Genomic DNA, 18,603 nt, shown 5'->3' on the forward strand with positions numbered 1-18,603 from the left:
TCATGATGCATTTGTCTTCTAAAGTCAACATTATTTTCTGGTTTCTGCATAGAAGGGCCATAGAAAAACAATAACCCACAATTTCCTTAGCACTACACTAGGTGGGGAGTTCCATAAACTCCAGGACCATTACAAACACAGATACAATCTGCTTTATTAAGTTTTTTTTTTTTTTTTTTTAAAGAAAAGAAAAACAAAACCTTAAACTTGTGAAAGTTATTGTGATTAGTTCTCAGAAAATCTATATTTAAATAAGCTTATTTTGTTAACCCTTAGGCAAAAAGATTTTTCTTCCTATTTTACACAATTGTTTTTTTTTTAAATATTATACATTTAAATGAAACATCATTCTGAAAACAAAATAATTTGTTCAAAATCAACAGTTGCAATTCCGTACTACTGTATTGTGTACAGTGTGACTCATGGCAAATGTTATATTTGCATCATTAATTCCACATACTATAGGTAGAGGAGTGGAAAAGTGGGATGTGAAGTGTATGTGCTTATCTTCTTTCATACACAATACAAGCCTGCGGTCTTCCCTCAGCACACTCTAATTGTTCCAAGCCATATAGCAGGCAGTTTCAAACAGGTTAATTTATCTTCCAGGGCAAAGGAAATGGTCTTCGGCCTCGATCTTTAATCACTCCTCTGCTGCAGTGTTCAAGGTCATCAGAAAAGTGGTGAAAAACAGCCCTATAGAACTGCCCTTGTCGCGCTGAGACCCGCTGACTAAAATTAGAGAGTGACAGGGCCCAACAGGATGTTCCAATTACAGCCGAGTTCAGAAAAGGAAAAAAAAAATTAAGAGTCCAGTTGCTGACGTGCTCTGTTTGTAATGGAGATGCAGAGGAAAAGGGAAATCTGGACAGAGAACCTCATGACAGAGAAAAGGCAGAGATGGGCATAGTACAGAGGATTGGAATCCAGAATGACTATAGAAAAGTATTTTATACAAGAAAAACAGAGTTTGCTGCTAATGCAGAACTCTAGGTAATTTGAGATTTGAGGCAAATTTCAGAATAGATCAAAATGGGAAATGAAAGGATAAGCACATTTTGAAACACTCCAAATAAATCAAAAGTCATTGTAGAGAAGTAAGAGTTCCAAATCATTCCAAACCCATATTACTCGATGTGTAAGATAAGAAAAATCCAGGATGGGAGATTCTCTTTTCCAAACAATGGCAATTAACTCAATAAAAACCATAAAAGTAGACCATACAACAAGTCTTCCAAGTCAAACAAGTCTAATCCATCATGTCACTACCTTTGTGGAAAGCTATTAATTATGTCCTTATTTTTCAATCAGTATCTAATTGTACTTCATCAAGACAAACACTCAAATCACAACCTGTGAAGATGGACATGAATGCTCTTTTAGTTCTAAAAAATAAGTTATTTCATTAGCTTATTTATGCAGACATGCGTGAGCTTCCAAACCATCATCCAGACAGCAGCCAACCACATTCAGAAAATAAATCATTCTTGAGATGTTTTATTACAGAATCAGAAAGAAACTGCAGTGTGTTTTTACCCTGTGCTTATACTGTATACTCACTGTCATTCTCTAAATGTGAGTAGTGACGAACTGAATACTGATCTTCCAGGGAGCCTGAGCACAAAGGGATTTTCAGTGAAGACACTGTGTGGAATTCAGCCCTCAACGGCTACCATTTACATCTACTCCATCGAATCCACAAAAATATCTATACTGAAAAATAGGGACATTATCAATACTGACAATTCCATTAATCAGAATATTATGACCACGCACGTTGAGCATATAAAGGTTCCCAGGACTGAATGATTATAAACTTAAAATTCACACACTTTATAGTTCTCGCAAGGCATTTCATTGTAGTGAATTGATACATTTTGATCACACCAATTAATATGAATCAAATACACAAATAATAATATATTTTTTTGCATATACAACTAATACTATTTAACAATTACTTCCTGTCTTCAACAATTACTTCCTGTCATTAAATAAAATCAGTTTTTATAAGTCCACTTATTTGTATTTACTTATTTCAGGTAGAATGTCATTCTGACAGAATCATTTACACAGTTACTTCAAAATAAAAACTGATTCATTCAGCAGTGTTGTTTTGCTTGAAATTGTTTTGCTGACTGAGCAAAAGTTGACAAATAACTGGCAATACTGTCTAAAATAACTATAATGGTAATACATATTTAACTTAATCCCTTTTGGGGCCAATATAATACATTTTTGGGACTCTAGATATTGAGTAGTCGGATACTTTTTATTAGCAGGTTTTAGTTAAGATAACACAGTCTTGTCATTGTCCTACAGTCTTCTTTGTTTGATCTAGTTTTCCCTCATGTGTCTGATTAGTTATCTCTCTCACCTATCATTGTTAATTATCTTGTTAGTCCTCTGTCTTATTTAAACCCTGTGTTTGCTGCCAGTGTTTGGCCGGTCTCGTCTATGTTTTATATGGATAGCATGGATTATAGCCTGATCATTGGTTTATTATATATTATTGGATATTGCGACATAAATTCAATTTTTAAAGTTTAATAATTGCATTACTGTCACAGTAATTTCATGGTGGGACCTCTCTTGTGTCTAACTGCTCTCTCAGAAATTTCTTGTAAATAAACAGTGTCATACAGTGTTTCTACAATGCATACAGTATGCATTGTACATACTATGAAAGCACCCAGCATGCAAAGCAGCATGTATAGATCATGCTGTTGTCACCCCCTCTTTGTGTTACGTTCCTCATGTTCTCGGTGTGACCTAGTTTCTGTCTCCCCTTGATTGTGTCATGTGTCACAGGGCGGGCTAGAACTCGGGTCTCTGGTGTGGTGGGTGAGAGATCTGCCACTAGGCCACAGAGGCTGAGGTGTTGGATTAATAGGTCCTGATTAATACATTCAGTCTGGCCATTAGACTCCGGATGGAACCCAGACGATAGGCTGGCCGTTGCCCCAATAAGCCTGCAGAAGGCTCCCCAGAACCGGGACGAGAACTGGGGACCTCGGTCAGAGACAATGTCCAGGGGAATACCAAATATGCGGAAGACATGGTTCATGAGGAGCTCCGCAGTCTCCTTGGCTGAAGGCAGCTTGGGCAGGGGAATGAACTGGGCCGCTTTGGAGAACCGGTCTACAACCACCAGGATGACTGTATTGCCCTTGGATGGCGGAAGCCCGGTAACAAAGTCCAGAGAGACATGGGACCATGGCCTGCGGGGAATAGGTAAGGGACGGAGCAGTCCCTGAGGTCGCTGATGTGCAGACTTTCCTTGGTTGCATACGGAGCAGGCCTCCACATAGACTTTAACATCCTTCTTGATGGATGGCCACCAAAACCGCCACTGGAGAAAGTCAAGGGTGCGGGCACTTCCTGGATGGCAAGTCAAGGGAGACTCATGAGCCCACTGCAAGACCCGGGATCGGGCCGCTAGAAGAACGAACAGGCGTCCAGGGGGACCACCACCTGGATCAGGCTCATGGGCAAGGGCCTCTCGCACCATTCTTTCCAATTCCCACTGAAGGGGTGCGACAATACTAGACCTCGGAATTATTGGTGTCAAAGGCTTCTCTTGTGTCTCAGGGGAGTAGGCTCGAGACAGGGCATCTGGCTTGACGTTCTTGGTGCCAGGTCTGTAAGATAGGAGAAACTGGAATCGATTAAAAAACAGTGACCATCTAGCTTGCAGAGGATTCAACCGCTTAGCCTGCTGGAGATACTCCAGGTTTTTGTGGTCCGTGAGAACCTGGAAAGGGTGCTGGGCGCCCTCGAGCCAGTGGCATCCGACAGGCGACGAGACATGAAGGCGCAAGGGTCTAACTTTCCATCTGTACCTCTCTGCGACAGGATGGCCCCCACCCCCACCTCTGAGGCATCCACCTCCACCACAAAAGGTCTGTCTGGGTCAGGGATCAGAAGAATAGGAGCGGAAGTGAAACGGACTCCGGACTCCAATGAACCTTGGTACCTCCTCCCTTAGTAAGTGCTGTCAAGGGGGCAACAACAGAACTGAAATTCTTAATGAACTTCCTGTAGAAGTTTGCAAAGCCAATGAAATGTTGTACCTCCTTCACATTAGTAGGTATGGGCCAGTTGTGGATCGCCTCTACCTTCTTAGGGTCCATCTCCAGGTGGCCAGGAGTGACAATGAATCCGAGAAACTGAGCCTGGGTAACATGAAATTCACACTTCTCTGGCTTTACATAGAGGTGATTATCAAGGAGTCTCTGGAGAACCCTGCTTACATGCCCCTCATGCTCCTCCAGTGACTTTGAGAAAATGAGAATATCGTGAAGGTATACAAAGACGAATTGATTAAGAAGGTCCCGGAGGACATCATTAATTAGTGCTTGGAACACTGCGGGGGCATTGGTGAGTCCGAACGGCATTACGAGATACTCATAGTGGCCTGTGGGGGGTGTTGATGGCAGTCTTCCATTCGTCTCCCTGCCGGATCCGCACAAGATGGTAAGCATTGCGGAGATCCAGTTTAGTGAAAACAGAGGATCCTTGAAGCATTTCAAAGGCAGTCGCCATGAGCAGTAGAGGGTATCGATTTCGAACCGTGATCTTGTTGAGGCCCCGGTAATCAATACAAGGCCTAAGACCCCCGTCTTTCTTCTGAACAAAGAAGAAACCTGCCCCAGCTGGGGAGGTTGAGGCACGGATGATACCGGCTGTCAAGGACTCCTTAATGTAGAGATCCATAGCTGAGCGCTCTGGGGGAGACAGGGAGAAGATCCGACCCCTGGGAGGGCAAGAGCCAGGGAGTAATTCAATAGCACAGTCATAAGCGCGGTGAGGTGGTAAGGAGACCCGGGACTTGCTGAACACTGCCTTAAACTTATGATAAACTCTGGGGACTCGAGACAGGTCGATAGACTCTTGAAACTCGGGACAAGGGGCTGGGGAACTCTGAAGTTGGCAGGAGAGTTGGCAAGTAGAGCCCCAGTTTAAGATAGTGCCAGTGGGCCAGTCGATATGGGGATTGTGTCTGCACTGCCAAGGGTGACCCAGGATAACAGTGTACTCAGGGGAGTCAATAAGATAGAGGGTCTCCTCCTGCTGGTGTTGAAAGATGGTAAGTCGCAGGGATTGAGTGGCCTCTGTAACTTTGCCCGGTTCCAGAGGTCTGCCATCCAAAGCAGTAACTGCCTGCGGGTGAGGAAGAAGTTGTGTGGGGATATTAAGTTTCTTCGCCAAGGATAGGTCTAGAAAGTCGCCTGCAGCCCCAGAATCAATCATAGCCTGGACCTGACGCTGGTGGCCCTCCCAGGACAACGTAACTGGAACTGCTAGGACGGCATTAGCAGGAGGAGCTCTAATTTTCCCCATCACAGCCCTCCTGTTGCTGTATGGGGACAGGCGTTTCCCAAGAGCTCGGGGCAAGAGGAACAGAAGTGGCACATCCAGATGGCAGATCTCTCACCCACCACACCAGAGACCCGAGTTCTAGCCCGGCCCGTGACAGAAAAACCAAGTCACTCATGGACCCAGAAATACGCAGTTCCAAGGACCTATTGGCAGTGATTGCTCAACATGAGGCATCCTTTCAGCGCCATGAAGCCGTTCTCAGCCGACAAGAAGAGCTAATGACCAAACATTCTCAACTCCTGGCTAATGTGATGAGCTCCATCCGCGAGCTATTTGAACGCCTCCCGGGTTCTTCACCTTCCTCTGCATCACCTCAGAGTGGCATCAGGCCTTCTCCTGTGGCGGAACCCCGACTACCGCCTCCTAAGCCCTTTGCTGGAGATCCCAGTTCCTGCCAGGGTTTCCTCACCCAGTGTTTTCTCACTTTCGAGCTCCAACCATCAAGCTTCCCCACGGATCGCTCTAAGATTGCCTACATTATCACCCTTCTCTCAGACAAAGCACTCTCTTGGGCCTCAGCAGTTTGGCAATCCCAGGACGCCTGTTGTAAGTCTTACATGGCATTCGTGTTTGATCATCCTGTCAGTGGTCGGGAGGCTTCTAAGTGCCTAATCACTCTCCGTCAGGGTCCCCGAAGCACTGCAGATTATGCCATTGAGTTTCGGACCATAGCTGCAAAAAGTGGATGGAACGATGAGGCACTGATGGTCTGCTTTCAGGGAGGGTTGTCTGAGCCCCTTCAAGATGAGTTAGCCACTCGAGAAACACCTGAAGATCTTGAATCCCTCATAGCAATGGCCATCCGTCTAGACAATCGTCTGAGAGAGCGGAGGACTGCCCGTCGCAAGGAGTCTCAGTCCCAAGTTCCTCTGAGGAGATCCGGTTCTCCAGTTTGTGCTCCTTCCTCCAGAAATTCCCCAGTTCCTGCAATTGGGCCGTTCCATGCAATTGGGCCGTTCCAGGCTTTCTCCAAACGAGAGGGAACGTCGCATGAGGGAGCGTCGTTGTCTCTACTGCGGTGCTTCCGGCCACTTCTGTTCCTCTTGCCCCGAGCTCACAGGAGGGCTGTGATGGGGAAAATTAGAGCTCCTCCTGCTAATGCCGTCCTAGCAGTTGGATCTGTTGGACCCAATTGAAATACTCAAGGCAGTACTTCAAGCAATATTGGTTTATTAAAAAAAAGGACTTTGCAAGCCAAAAAATCCAACAAAAGTTCTTCTCAGACAGAGGAATTAATAACAAGAGAGATAATGGGAAAACAAAACCACAATGGAAAATAAAAACTCCACAAGGGGAGAAAACAAATCAAGAGCGTGTGAACAAACAAATGACTAGGAACACCTTACTTGAGGTAGCATGGGAAGACTTGGAAGAACTAGTAAATACAGAGCTGGGTCCGTGTACCTTCGTATAATTCGTTTTTTAATTTAATATTGAAATCTGAAAAATGAAAAAACTGCACATTTTCTTTTTTTCATTTGTCCAAACAAAACGAAAAATTAAGACTTTGGTTTCGTTTTTTCGTTTTTACCTTCAGGGACAGAAAACGAATAAACAACTTGAATATTCGATCCCTAGATGTGGGCGGTAATGAAACGCCCCCCCTCCGCTGATTGGTCAACCATAATAATAGTCCTAAAAACGTGAGAGTCCTACAGATTCTTAACCTGTTTATTACTACTACATTTTATCTCTATCTCTTCATCAAACAGTCAGATCAAAGAAAAGTTTGACACAAACCATACAGAGGCAGAGCCTTTTGGTCCTTTGGCACACGGCTGCTTTATTATGGTGTCCACATCTATCAAAATCTGCATGGTCTATTGGCTATTGTAAGGCTATTGTAGCGAAGTGCAGATCACTTTCAGTTTATGCGAAGATCTAGTTATAACTTTTGTTTTAGACAATATGCTGCATTTTGAACTATGAGGGAACTTAAAAAAAATGGCATATATGAATAGAAATTAGCACATCTATTATTTATTACTTTTCTATTTTGAGTTTTATTCATAAAGCACTTTATGCAAATTTCAGAAACCATTGGTTGTTATCCCAAATGTTTAACTTATGCTGTGTTCCAGACAACGTGGATACAATATAATATTTTTATTATATTATATTGCATTATACGAATAAGATTATACTTTACATAATAATAATAATAATAATAATAATAATAATTATTATTATTATTATTATTATATAGCCTAGAGAGAGAGAGAGAGAGAGAGAGAGAGAGAGAGAGACATTATTTTTGGGTACGGTTGCTGGTTTTCGTGCAAGTCATTTATAGATTATCAATGAATAATTTTAGTATATTTCCTACACTATGTGTATTTAAATTTTTTCTGCCTTTTTAATTTTTTTAATTTACGAATTCATTTAAAACATGTCAGATGTGTGACAAATCAAATCTTTTGTCAAAATGATGACGAGCTAGAATCTGGAATAAACTAAATGCCTGACTTTAAGCTATTCTTAGCATGAACATAAGATTTTATTTTAGCATTATGTAAGCATGAAGGCAAAAGGGCCAACAAGTGCTAAGCATCTCTTGGGGAACTGTTTCAAGACTGTTGGAAGACCATTTCAAGTGACTACCTCTTGAAGCTCATCAAGAGAATGCCAGTGTGTGCAAAGCAGTAATCAAAGCAAAAGGTGGCTTTTTTGAAGAACCTAGAATATGACATATTTTCACACTTTTTTGTTATGTATATAATTTCATATATAATTCCACATGTGTTAATTCATAGTTTTGATGCCTTCAGTGTGAATCTATCATAGTCATGAAAATAAAGAAAATTCTTTGAATGAGAAGGTATGTCCAAACTTTTGGTCTGTACTATATATATATATATTTTTTTTACCTAAGCATGAACACATTAGACTACATCCCATAAACATAATCAAACCTTTGAAAAAAAAGCAGATCAACCACCCTTTTAAATGTTTAGAATGCATTATCTTCTTGTCAATCCACCAGATCACATTACATATGCGTAAAAACATAGTTAAATTTTCACGTTGCTCTGAACAAAAACAGCAGACAGGCTTACTGAAGATGCACATTCATTTGGATCGACAGATATATATTGGTTTCCCCAGTAATGGTAGTGCACAATGCAGCACTGCACCTTACTCTGAAATGTGCAGCACTTTATTTATTCACTGAAATCATAGCTTTTTGAAGTTTAATATTCCCATTAGTGAAGAATGTGGTCTGGATGGATGCATCTACAGTCTGAATCTATCTAGTCATGAAAATAAAGAAAACTCTTTGAGTGAGAAGGTATGTCCAAACTTTTGGTCTGTACTATATATATATATTGGTCTGTATATATATATATATATATATATATATATATATATATATATATATATATATATATATATATATATATATATACCTAAGCATGAACACATTAGACTACATTCCATAAACATAATCAAACCTTTGAAAAAAGCTGATCAACCACCCCTTTAAATGTTTAGAATGCATTATCTTTTTGTCAATCCACCAGATCACATTACAGCTGTGTAAAAACATAGTTTAATTTTCACGTTGGTCTGAACAAAAACAGCAGACAGGCTTACTGAAGATGCACATTCATTTGGAACGACATATATATATCGGTTTCCTAACAGTGGGAATGCTCCCTTTACCTTTCCGACAAATTTGTCTCTGAGACACTCAGGTTGAGCCTAACTACATCTAGAAAATGCTTGCAGCTATTAGTATTGATACTCCTATCATGCTTAATCTGAAAGGGCACTGACTGCACCCTTTGTAAAAAAAAAAAAAAAAAAAAAACACTACTAAACAACATATGGTTGTGTGCTCAGAGAGTGGTCTTCAGTCGTGCCAGCATTTCTACAATGCCTCTTGCTTCTTTTGTTCACTAGTGTGTAGAAGCATCATTGAGCAAACAGTAGCCCGGGGCACAATTAAAACCCCTCCTGGAGATGAATGGATATGCACGCTCTCACTACTCTTATACAAGAGATCAAATGTGTTTCAAGACCTCTACCAGGAGTCCCATAATTAATTAGGCGTGAGATTGGTCTACCGTCTAATATGATAGCAAAACTCTTATTTCTCAGACCCTGGAGGTCCCTGCAACTGTGAGGAATCAGAGGGATGTGCCAAATAGCACCTTACAAGTGTAGCTGCTGGACCCCATACCACTCAGAACAGCCTAACATCGGTCACAGCCTGGGAGCCTCAGGGGGTGGAAAACCTGTCAGCTTCTACGGGTACTTCTCTTGCTGTCTGTGCTGACAGGCAGCAAGTGAGAACTAAAATTGAGACCTATGGAAAATTAATTTGTGGGCACAGCATGAATCAAACAGCCTGAGGGCTTGGAAATTTATCTGGGAGAGCTCATCTTAAAGAAAAAATACACTTAAACCTGAAATTGATCTGAGATCTTGTTGGACTGAAAACATTCCTGTAGAATTATTTTGACTATATTTATTAAGATTGTTAAGGCTAAAACCTGGACCTCTAATTTTGCTATTAATGTGAGAGTGTCTTACAAAATTCACAAATCAAATCAGCAAAAATAAAGCGCTCATAAAATGTGTGATTTGTTTCACTGAATCACTTTTATAATGCATTACAGATCAATTAGCTTTTATGAGCGCTATAGCATTTCATTGACAATAATATAGAGCTGTAGTCAAGTCCAGCTTTGTCGAGTCCAAGTCAAGTCCAAGTCCACGACTAGTCGAGACTGAGTCAAGACTTAGTTTGTCTAGTAAGAGCTTGATTAGCTGGTTCAAGTGTGTATAATTAGGGTTGCAGCTAACAAGGGCGTTACACAAGATCCCGGGCCCTATGCATAGGCTGTCCTGATGGGCCCCCATGCCCCCCACCCATGAAAATATCCAGGTAAAATAAAATATATTTCAGATTTTCAAGCGCCCTCTCTTCCTTTGGGGCCCTGGTAATGAGTACTGGTTTTACCCCCAGCCCGACCCTGGGAGCTAAACTATAAAAGGACACTGGCCCTCTAGAACAGAGTTTGGAGCTGTAAGGTCAAATAATTTTTATGTACTTTATTTTCATATTATTTACTTAATAATGCTGCTTTTGCTGACATTATTGTCTGTGGTCAAAAAAAGTATATGACTGATACCTTGGCACAGTTAAGGCTAGAAGGGATACGTTTGGCTCTACTGGGCATGCGCACATAAATACAGCGAAATGTTTGTCATTCTGTACTAGTGCTTTCATAGGCAACAATCAACTACTCCAGCATGCATACAAAGTGTTTGCCAGTACAACGTGAATTTTAGAATTACAATATTGCATGTTTAACCGGTCCTTCTCTGACCGCTGCTACTATCATGTGCATTGTGTGTAAGAAGGCTCAGGACACTTTCACTTCTGCTCACCAAAGGGGATTTATTGACAGTGACGCCCAGCAATAACTTTACTCCATCTGCGGATTAATATGAATAAAGTTCAAATCTCTCTCATGGGCATTCCAAAGACATTCCTCTCATCAGCAAATACAATGCGAACTGACTTTAACAATTGAATATAACAATTGAGAAAGACACAATTAACACTGAAACAGAGTATTAACATAGTACAAGAATATAAAAGAAAATAAACAATAAGAGTGAAATACCTGCGGATTAATATGAATAAAGTTCAAATCTCTCTCATGGGCATTCCAAAGACATTCCTGTATGATATAATATTTGTTAGCTAATTAATGACTCAAAAGCATATCATACAGCCCACACGATACAACTTCATATTCTTAATCCACTCACGCATAAAATGTATAACACAACACTGCATACAGTCACAGAAGCACATATAATATTTAGTCAGTTTATACACTTTGCAAACCTAATTCACAGATAAAATGAAGAGCTCTGACAAACGATTACCTCTCATTAGCAAATACAATGCGAACTGAAGAGAAGCGTGCACTCGATTGAAAATGGCGTCAGTACAGCGCCAACAGGAACTTTCATAATAAAAGTCTCTAAACAATAAATAACAGTATCGACATATACTGCTCAAAGAAAAACAGAAATAAATCAATAACGGCAAATACAGGGGTAAAGTGTTCCTTTAATTGTTCCCTGGTCGCTAGATTTGGCACTTTCACACTGCCAGTGATGACCCGGTATATGTGCGTGCTTTCACACACAACGCTTGAAGATCCCGTAACGACACGTGACATCAGCGCGTGACGTGTAATGTACGAGTCGACAATGCTTGGCACGTTATACTTTCACTGAAGCAAGCAAACGATCTCGGCGTCAGCGCGGAAAGTGAGGAACTAACTGATCTCTGCTTCATTACAGTTTGCACATATGTTTTCGTCGCGAATGTTGATCTTCCTTTAAAACAGCCGGTAAAAGAGTCACGCGATAACGCGCGTCATCACTTCGATACGGAATTAGATCTGGCTTTTGTTCACACAGCGCTCGTTCCGGATCGATTACCGCAATGTTACTAGGTCCCCGACCCGGGTACAATTCGGTAATCAATTCCGGGACGTGGTTGCTTTCACACAGAAGGCGACCAGGCAATGTTACGGGAATATTGCGGGTCCGACGTGCAGTGTGAAAGGGGCTTAATACAATAAAAGGGATTTTAGTGAAAAAGAAAAATGTGTTACATTCAAACTGTATTCACTATAACTCGTTACATTCACCCCTTCCGGATTTCACTAAAATCCTCACTGACTCCCCATCACCTGGTACAGGTCCACAATGAAACATTCATTAATTCAACTTGTGAGTTACCCATTAATGGGCCAAGAAAAACCTCAGGGTGATCAAGCCTAAGATCATCTTGGAAGATTATGATGCCTGGTACACCATAATATGACCTGACCCTTAAATCTCTTGTTTGGAGTCATTATGTCTTTTCATCAAATGACTCCCTACACCTTGGAGGTTTCAAAGGCTTCTGAACCATTGACTCAATTAATCTGTTCACTTTCTTCACAACTCTACCTGCCCTTGTAGTGACACCATGAACATCAGGAACTGGAACATGAGTGTCAGTGTCAATTTGAATGTCAGCCTGAACTTGTGTATCCATGTCACTGTCAAGGTTAACCTCAAGAGATGTTGGACTGGTTTCAGCTTCACTTTGAGGAAGATCGCCATTACTATTCTCTTTATGATTTGTGCCCATGGCTTCCTCAACATCCAAGTTCTGGACTAGAAGGCTTTCAGACTCTTGATTAACCCATCTCATGGTTCTCTCCTCCAGGTCTGGTGGATCGACGTTTTCGACGCAGAACTCACTCCTAGCACTACAGGACTCATCCTCTAACTCTCTTGCAGAAATCAGGAAGCTTTCCTCCTCATCAGGTGACTCAACAGGTAGGAAACTTATGTCCAACATCAAATTCCTGTGAACTATCCTCACATTCCCTTTCTCATCCTTGAGTTTGTAAGTGTGCGTCTGCAGGTTCCTGTCCACTACGGTGTATACTACAGGGTGCCACTTATCTGCTAATTTCCTCTTTCTCCTTTATTCGCTACTAGCACACGATCCCCAATATCCAGACATGTCCCTCTGACTTTCTTGTTGTAACCATTTGCCTGTTTCCTCTGCTCTTTTTCAGAATATCGCTGTGCTATCTCAGCAGCTTCATGGAGGTACGACATCAACGATTTTAGGCAAGTACCATGATCAACAACTACAGGGTCATGTAGTACCTGTCTGAACATAACATCCACCAGCAAACTTGGTACTCGACCAAACATAAGCTGGAAAGGAGCATACCCTGTTGTTTCATGGCCTGTAGCATTGTAGGCAAAGGTCAACGTTTGAATTTGCTCTGGCCACTTGTGCTTCTCTTTTAGAGGCAGAGTTCGAAGCATACTCCCCAAGGTCCGATTAAACCTCTCTACCCCCCCCATTTCCCATTGGGTGGTATGCAGTGGTGTGAGACTTGGCAACTCCTGACAGTTTGAAAAGCTCCGCTAGAAGGGTACTCTCAAAGTTGGCTCCCTGGTCTGTATGGATGCGACTTGGGAATCCGTGCACACAGAATACACGGTCCCACAGCTTCCTTGCGACTTGTTTTGCTGATTGATTTGCACAAGGAAAGGTGTGAGCCAACTTCGTGAAATGGTCTGTCAAAACAAGCACATCAACGGAACGCTTTTTCCCATCCTCAGCAGTCCAGAAATCCAAACATACCAGCTCCATAGGCATGGAGGTCTTGATACTTTCAAGTGGGGCCCGTGCGGATGGTTCTGGAGCCTTGGCTAGAATGCACCTTTGGCAGCACTTGATATATCCACAAATATCATGCCCCATTCCTGGCCAAAAGAATCGTTGGCGGGCGAGATGGGTGGTCCTTGCTTGCCCTTGGTGGCCCGCCAAGTCATGTAATCCTGTCAAAGCTTGGTCCTTAAGGCTGGAAGGTAAGACCAACTGATACCGCTTATGTTTACTGTGTGGATCTTGTGTGACTCGGTACAGTATTCCATCTACAATCTTAAGTTTATCCCATTGCCTGAAAAGAGATAATGCTCTGGAATTCATATTGGCCCTTTCTCGTCTTGATGGTTGACGCTTTAAATTCATAAAGGACATAACTTTTGAAATGACCAAATCAGCCTCTTGCAAGTCCCTGATTTCGTTTGCAGTAATCATAGGAAGGGTATCAGCACCAGCAGGTACTAGATCTTGATAATACTGAATTATCTGCACAGCTCTTGCTTTTGATGTTTCTTCCCACTGATCATGTAAACTTAAGCAGGCTTTGACAGTGGTGCTGTCAAAGGGGGAGGCAAGACAGGACTGAGGGCAGATTTGTAGGTTCTGAGCACCTTGAAGAAAAGCTTCTCGAACTCCATCTCCATCAACCTCTTCGGCTTCCACAAGCAAATCACGATAGCACTCCCTCATTAGCCTGACGCTCACAGTCTTGACAAAAGGGTCTCTACTCAGAGCGTCTGCCACTAAGTTTTTCGTCCCTGCTATATGCTTCAGCTTAAAAGTGTAAGCTGCCAGTTTTGACACCCAACGTTGCTAATAAGTATCGAGTTTTGCCTTAGACATAATGTATGTGAGTGGACTGTTGTCTGTCCAAACAGTAAATGTTTGGCCTTTCAACCAATGGCTAAATTTCTCACATACGTTCCACTTAAGTGCCAGAAACTCAAGCTTATGAACTGGATAGTTCCTCTGTGATTTGCTCAGGGTCTTACTTGCGAATGCAATTGGACGAGCTCGCTCTTCGCCTGCAGGCACTTGAGATAATACAGCTCCCAAACCGTCTAACGAAGCATCTATTGCAAGAATCAGAGGTCGAGTGAAGTCAGGATGTGCCAGTACCACACTTTGTAGCAAATTCTCCTTGAGACTAAATAATGCATGATCGCATTCCTTCATCCAATCCGTGGGTTTGAGCTTCCTATAAGTTCCTGCTTTAATATCTCCATTAATTCATTTCTTCCTTCTCTGCCCAGCCGTAAGAGCAAAGAGTGGCTTTGCCAAAGAAGAACATCCAGGAATGAAATGTGGATAATAAAGGATCAAACCAAGGACGGATTTAATTCTTTGCACTGATGGGGTGCATCTGTCGTTTTCCATCAGATCAAATTTGGAGAGCTTCAAGATCACCTTGACTTTAGCAGGATCTACAGAAACTCCATCCCGGTCTATGATGTGACCTAGGAACTTTACAGAGGTTCTCAGCAGATGACATTTCTTAGGGCTCAACTTAAGGTTGTGCTGCCTCAAGCGACTGAACACAACCTCCAGCCTTTCCAACGCCCTTGTCCACTTGGAGCGAACACCAGCAGATCGTCGAGATAACATAACAAGCTGCTAAAGTTTAAGTCTCCAAAAATGCCTACCATCATCCGCATAAAGGAGGCTGGGCTGTTGCATTGCCCTTGCAGCATCCTATTATACTCGTGTAGCCCTACAGGAGTCGTGAACACAGTATATTTCTTGTCCTCTTCGGCCATGGGTATATTATAAAATCCTGATGTCAGGTCCATGGTGCTAAAAAGTGTGTTTCCGCCCAGAGCAGCTAAACAGTCAGACTGGTGTGGAAGTGGGTGTGCATCCTTTATCGTTCTGGCATTTAACAATCAAAAATCTGTGCATATCCTCAAACCCCATCCTTCTTCCACACCAAGACTAACGGGGCAGCATATTCACTTACAGACTTCCTAATTATCCCTTGTTCCTCTATCTGAGACAGAACCTGATGCAACTTTTGGTAGTGTGCAGGTGGCACTCTACGATAAGGGAGTCTGAATGGACGCTCATCCATTAGCCGAATGCGGTGAACAAAGTCCTTTACTTCTCCACAGTCCAAAGCATGCTTGGAAAACACATTGTTGTATCTCTCCAGTAACTGGACTAACTTCTCTTTTGTCCCAAGGTCGACAGAACAAGACTGGATGTCAAGATCAGCAAGACCAACAGTTTCCAGTCGCTGTCTGAAATCTGAAGATGGATTAGGTAAGCACTGACTCTCCTTCTCAAACATCTCAGTTCGACTCTATCCCTGGAAAAGTTCAAAGTCCTCCACGGCGACACATGGCGATACATCTGCCAATTTGCGATTTCTCTTGAGAGTAATTGGCTTGTCAGAGATGTTGGTGACTTTTACGGGAACCCAGCGATCACCCCACAATGGCGTGATAACTCACCCGATCATGATGTCTCTTGATACAGACCTTGAAGTCGTTGGTTCCACTACAACTGTGCTTCCTGGTGACATGGGGACATTTTTTGGCAACTTTCCCCAGACCAGGTGCTCCTGTCTTGCTAAAAGAGTAACACACTGTCTGGCAACTCTGTGCCCTTCCACCGACAAGTGTTGGCCATTACGTCAAGGAACTGCTCACATCCAGCCATCGGCTCCTTTGTCTCCTTAGAAAGAAGTCGGCAATAATCACTGTCGCCTTTCATGCGATGTGCGAGGAATTTGATCACATTTGTGCCAATGATTAAATCATCCCGCTGGCCAGGTACAACGAGAATAGGCACTAGACAACTCTCCCCATAAATTTTCAATTCAACCTCATACATACACTTTGGCCTTGTCACTTTACCTCCATATCCTACTAGAATGACTTCCTGTTGAAGAAGTGATGGTGGAGGCAATACATTCTCACTTATCATCCTCTTTTATGCTTTGTCGCTGAAAGTGCAGGCCATGGACCCTGTTTCAAGCATTACGTTAATTTGAAACACATTATTTATACTGACTGGTGCATAGAACAATTCATCAAATGCCTCAACGGCCTGGACATTTTGTGCTATCACTTTGGTTCCAGTGGGAGCCTGTGCACATGCATTTTCATATAAGTGATGGAGATCAACAATCTCTAGGGGTTCTTCGCTTGTGCCCACGCATCCCCCTTCCAAACGTGAGCCATCTAGTTTAAACCTGAAGAGCCCCTGAATGTTGTCAGACCAGGTCTCGACCTGTCACTTGAACAGTCTCTTTTACTATGACCAGGCTGGAATCACGCAAAGCAGAGATGTTCTCGCCGGCAATTTGCATACTCTACAGAGCTTGCCTTGGGGCTGGTAAGATGGCATTTGGACAATTTGAGACAGTGCACGATCAAGACAATTAATCAGAGTTCTCATACAATTGTCATCACTATCTATAGTGTGTGCTGTACTGATTCGACTACACTCAACTGGTTCTGTTGAAAAGCCAACATCCACTTCATCAACATCTTGTGACGTCTGAACATGAGTAGTGACATGTCTTGAAGTAACATGACGCTTTGACTTCATTGACATCTTGGGTTCTCAACTGGGTTTAAAGCTGAATTACAACGAAGAGTAACTCTGACAACATCTTTAGCTTTACCCATCAAACTGCTTAGAATCTCCTGATGTTGCTCTGCTACTGGTATTCCTCTCTTTCGCAGATATGTGTCCATCGGCTCCTCCCATTCATGCACCCCAAGCTTGTCTGATGAATCTCCACGGTCAACTGGGGGCTCCTTTGCGTCTGACTGCATGACCAATCTCACTCCAGTCAAGTTAAGTGAAGGTATATCTGATAATGTCTTAGAAGTATCTAACCCTTGTGTTTGTGCACCTCTATTCTCTCCTTCCACATAACTAGCTTCCCTTTGAGATGCTAAAATTGTCTGACCAACCTGTTGAGCAATATGTGCTATCAACCCTTGCCAGTTTGGATCATTTATGTCTGGAACAGCTAAGGGCAAAGTGTCAGCTGTTGGATTGGGAACATTATCAGTTACACGTGTGGAGCACAAAACATGAGGCATTCTGTTCACTCTACTCTCCCTTTCAATTGGAGCGACTGGAGTGTCACCAAATATTCTCCCCATACCAAGACCCAACCCAGTCATTGTTTCATCAAAATCATCTCCATTTAAACTAAATGCCATGTTTGGTTTCGTACATAAAATAATTCCAACAAAAATTAAATGTCCAAATGTAATAAACTTAAGAAATATCAAATATCAGTCTGAGAAAAAATATCACTTAATGAGGAAATGCACCAGTCAATATGGAAAATCCCAAATTTTGTACTCTCAAATTTCTTCACTCACAAAACTGTGAACATCAAAGCAGCGTCCCTCGGTGACCTGACTGATGTAGATCCTGAAGCAAATCTTCATCCGGGTCACGGCACCAATGTAACCGGTCCTTCTCTGACCGCTGCTACTATCATCTGCGTTGTGTGTAAGAAGGCTCAGGACACTTTCACTTCTGCTCACCAAAGGGGATTTATTGACAGTGACGCCCAGCAATAACTTTACTCCATCTGCGGATTAATATGAATAAAGTTCAAATCTCTCTCATGGGCATTCCAAAGACATTCCTCTCATCAGCAAATACAATGCGAACTGACTTTAACAATTGAATATAACAATTGAGAAAGACACAATTAACACTGAAACAGAGTATTAACATAGTACAAGAATATAAAAGAAAATAAACAATAAGAGTGAAATACCTGCGGATTAATATGAATAAAGTTCATGGGCATTTCAAGGACATTCCTTTATGATATAATATTTGTTAGCTAATTAATGACTCAAAAGCATATCATACAGCCCACACGATATAACTTCATATTCTTAATTCTCATATTCACTCACGCATAAAATGTATAACACAACACTGCATATAGTCACAGAAGCACATATAATAAAATATTTAGTGAGTTTATACACTTTGCAAACCTAATTCACCAATAAAATGAAGAGCTCTGACAA

At 42.0% G+C, this 18,603-nt stretch overlaps 1 protein-coding gene across 10 annotated transcripts in view; it reads right to left on the reverse strand.

Moving 5' to 3' along the window:
• The window catches only part of nrxn3b (neurexin 3b), a 402,278-nt gene that overhangs the window by 24,703 nt on the left and 358,972 nt on the right, over window positions 1–18,603 (reverse strand). The window contains exon 21 of one of the 10 annotated variants that reach the window (XM_052534926.1): window positions 2,621–3,641. The exons of the other annotated variants lie outside the window; for them this stretch is intronic. Within the exon in view, the coding sequence (XP_052390886.1) occupies window positions 3,588–3,641 (54 nt within the window). The 3' untranslated portion in view covers window positions 2,621–3,587. Of the gene's footprint in view, window positions 1–2,620; window positions 3,642–18,603 lie in introns of those variants that run through there. 10 annotated transcript variants of the gene reach the window in all.

This window comes from Carassius gibelio, chromosome A20 (assembly GCF_023724105.1).
Source record: "Carassius gibelio isolate Cgi1373 ecotype wild population from Czech Republic chromosome A20, carGib1.2-hapl.c, whole genome shotgun sequence".
Classification (NCBI taxonomy): Eukaryota; Metazoa; Chordata; class Actinopteri; order Cypriniformes; family Cyprinidae; genus Carassius; species Carassius gibelio.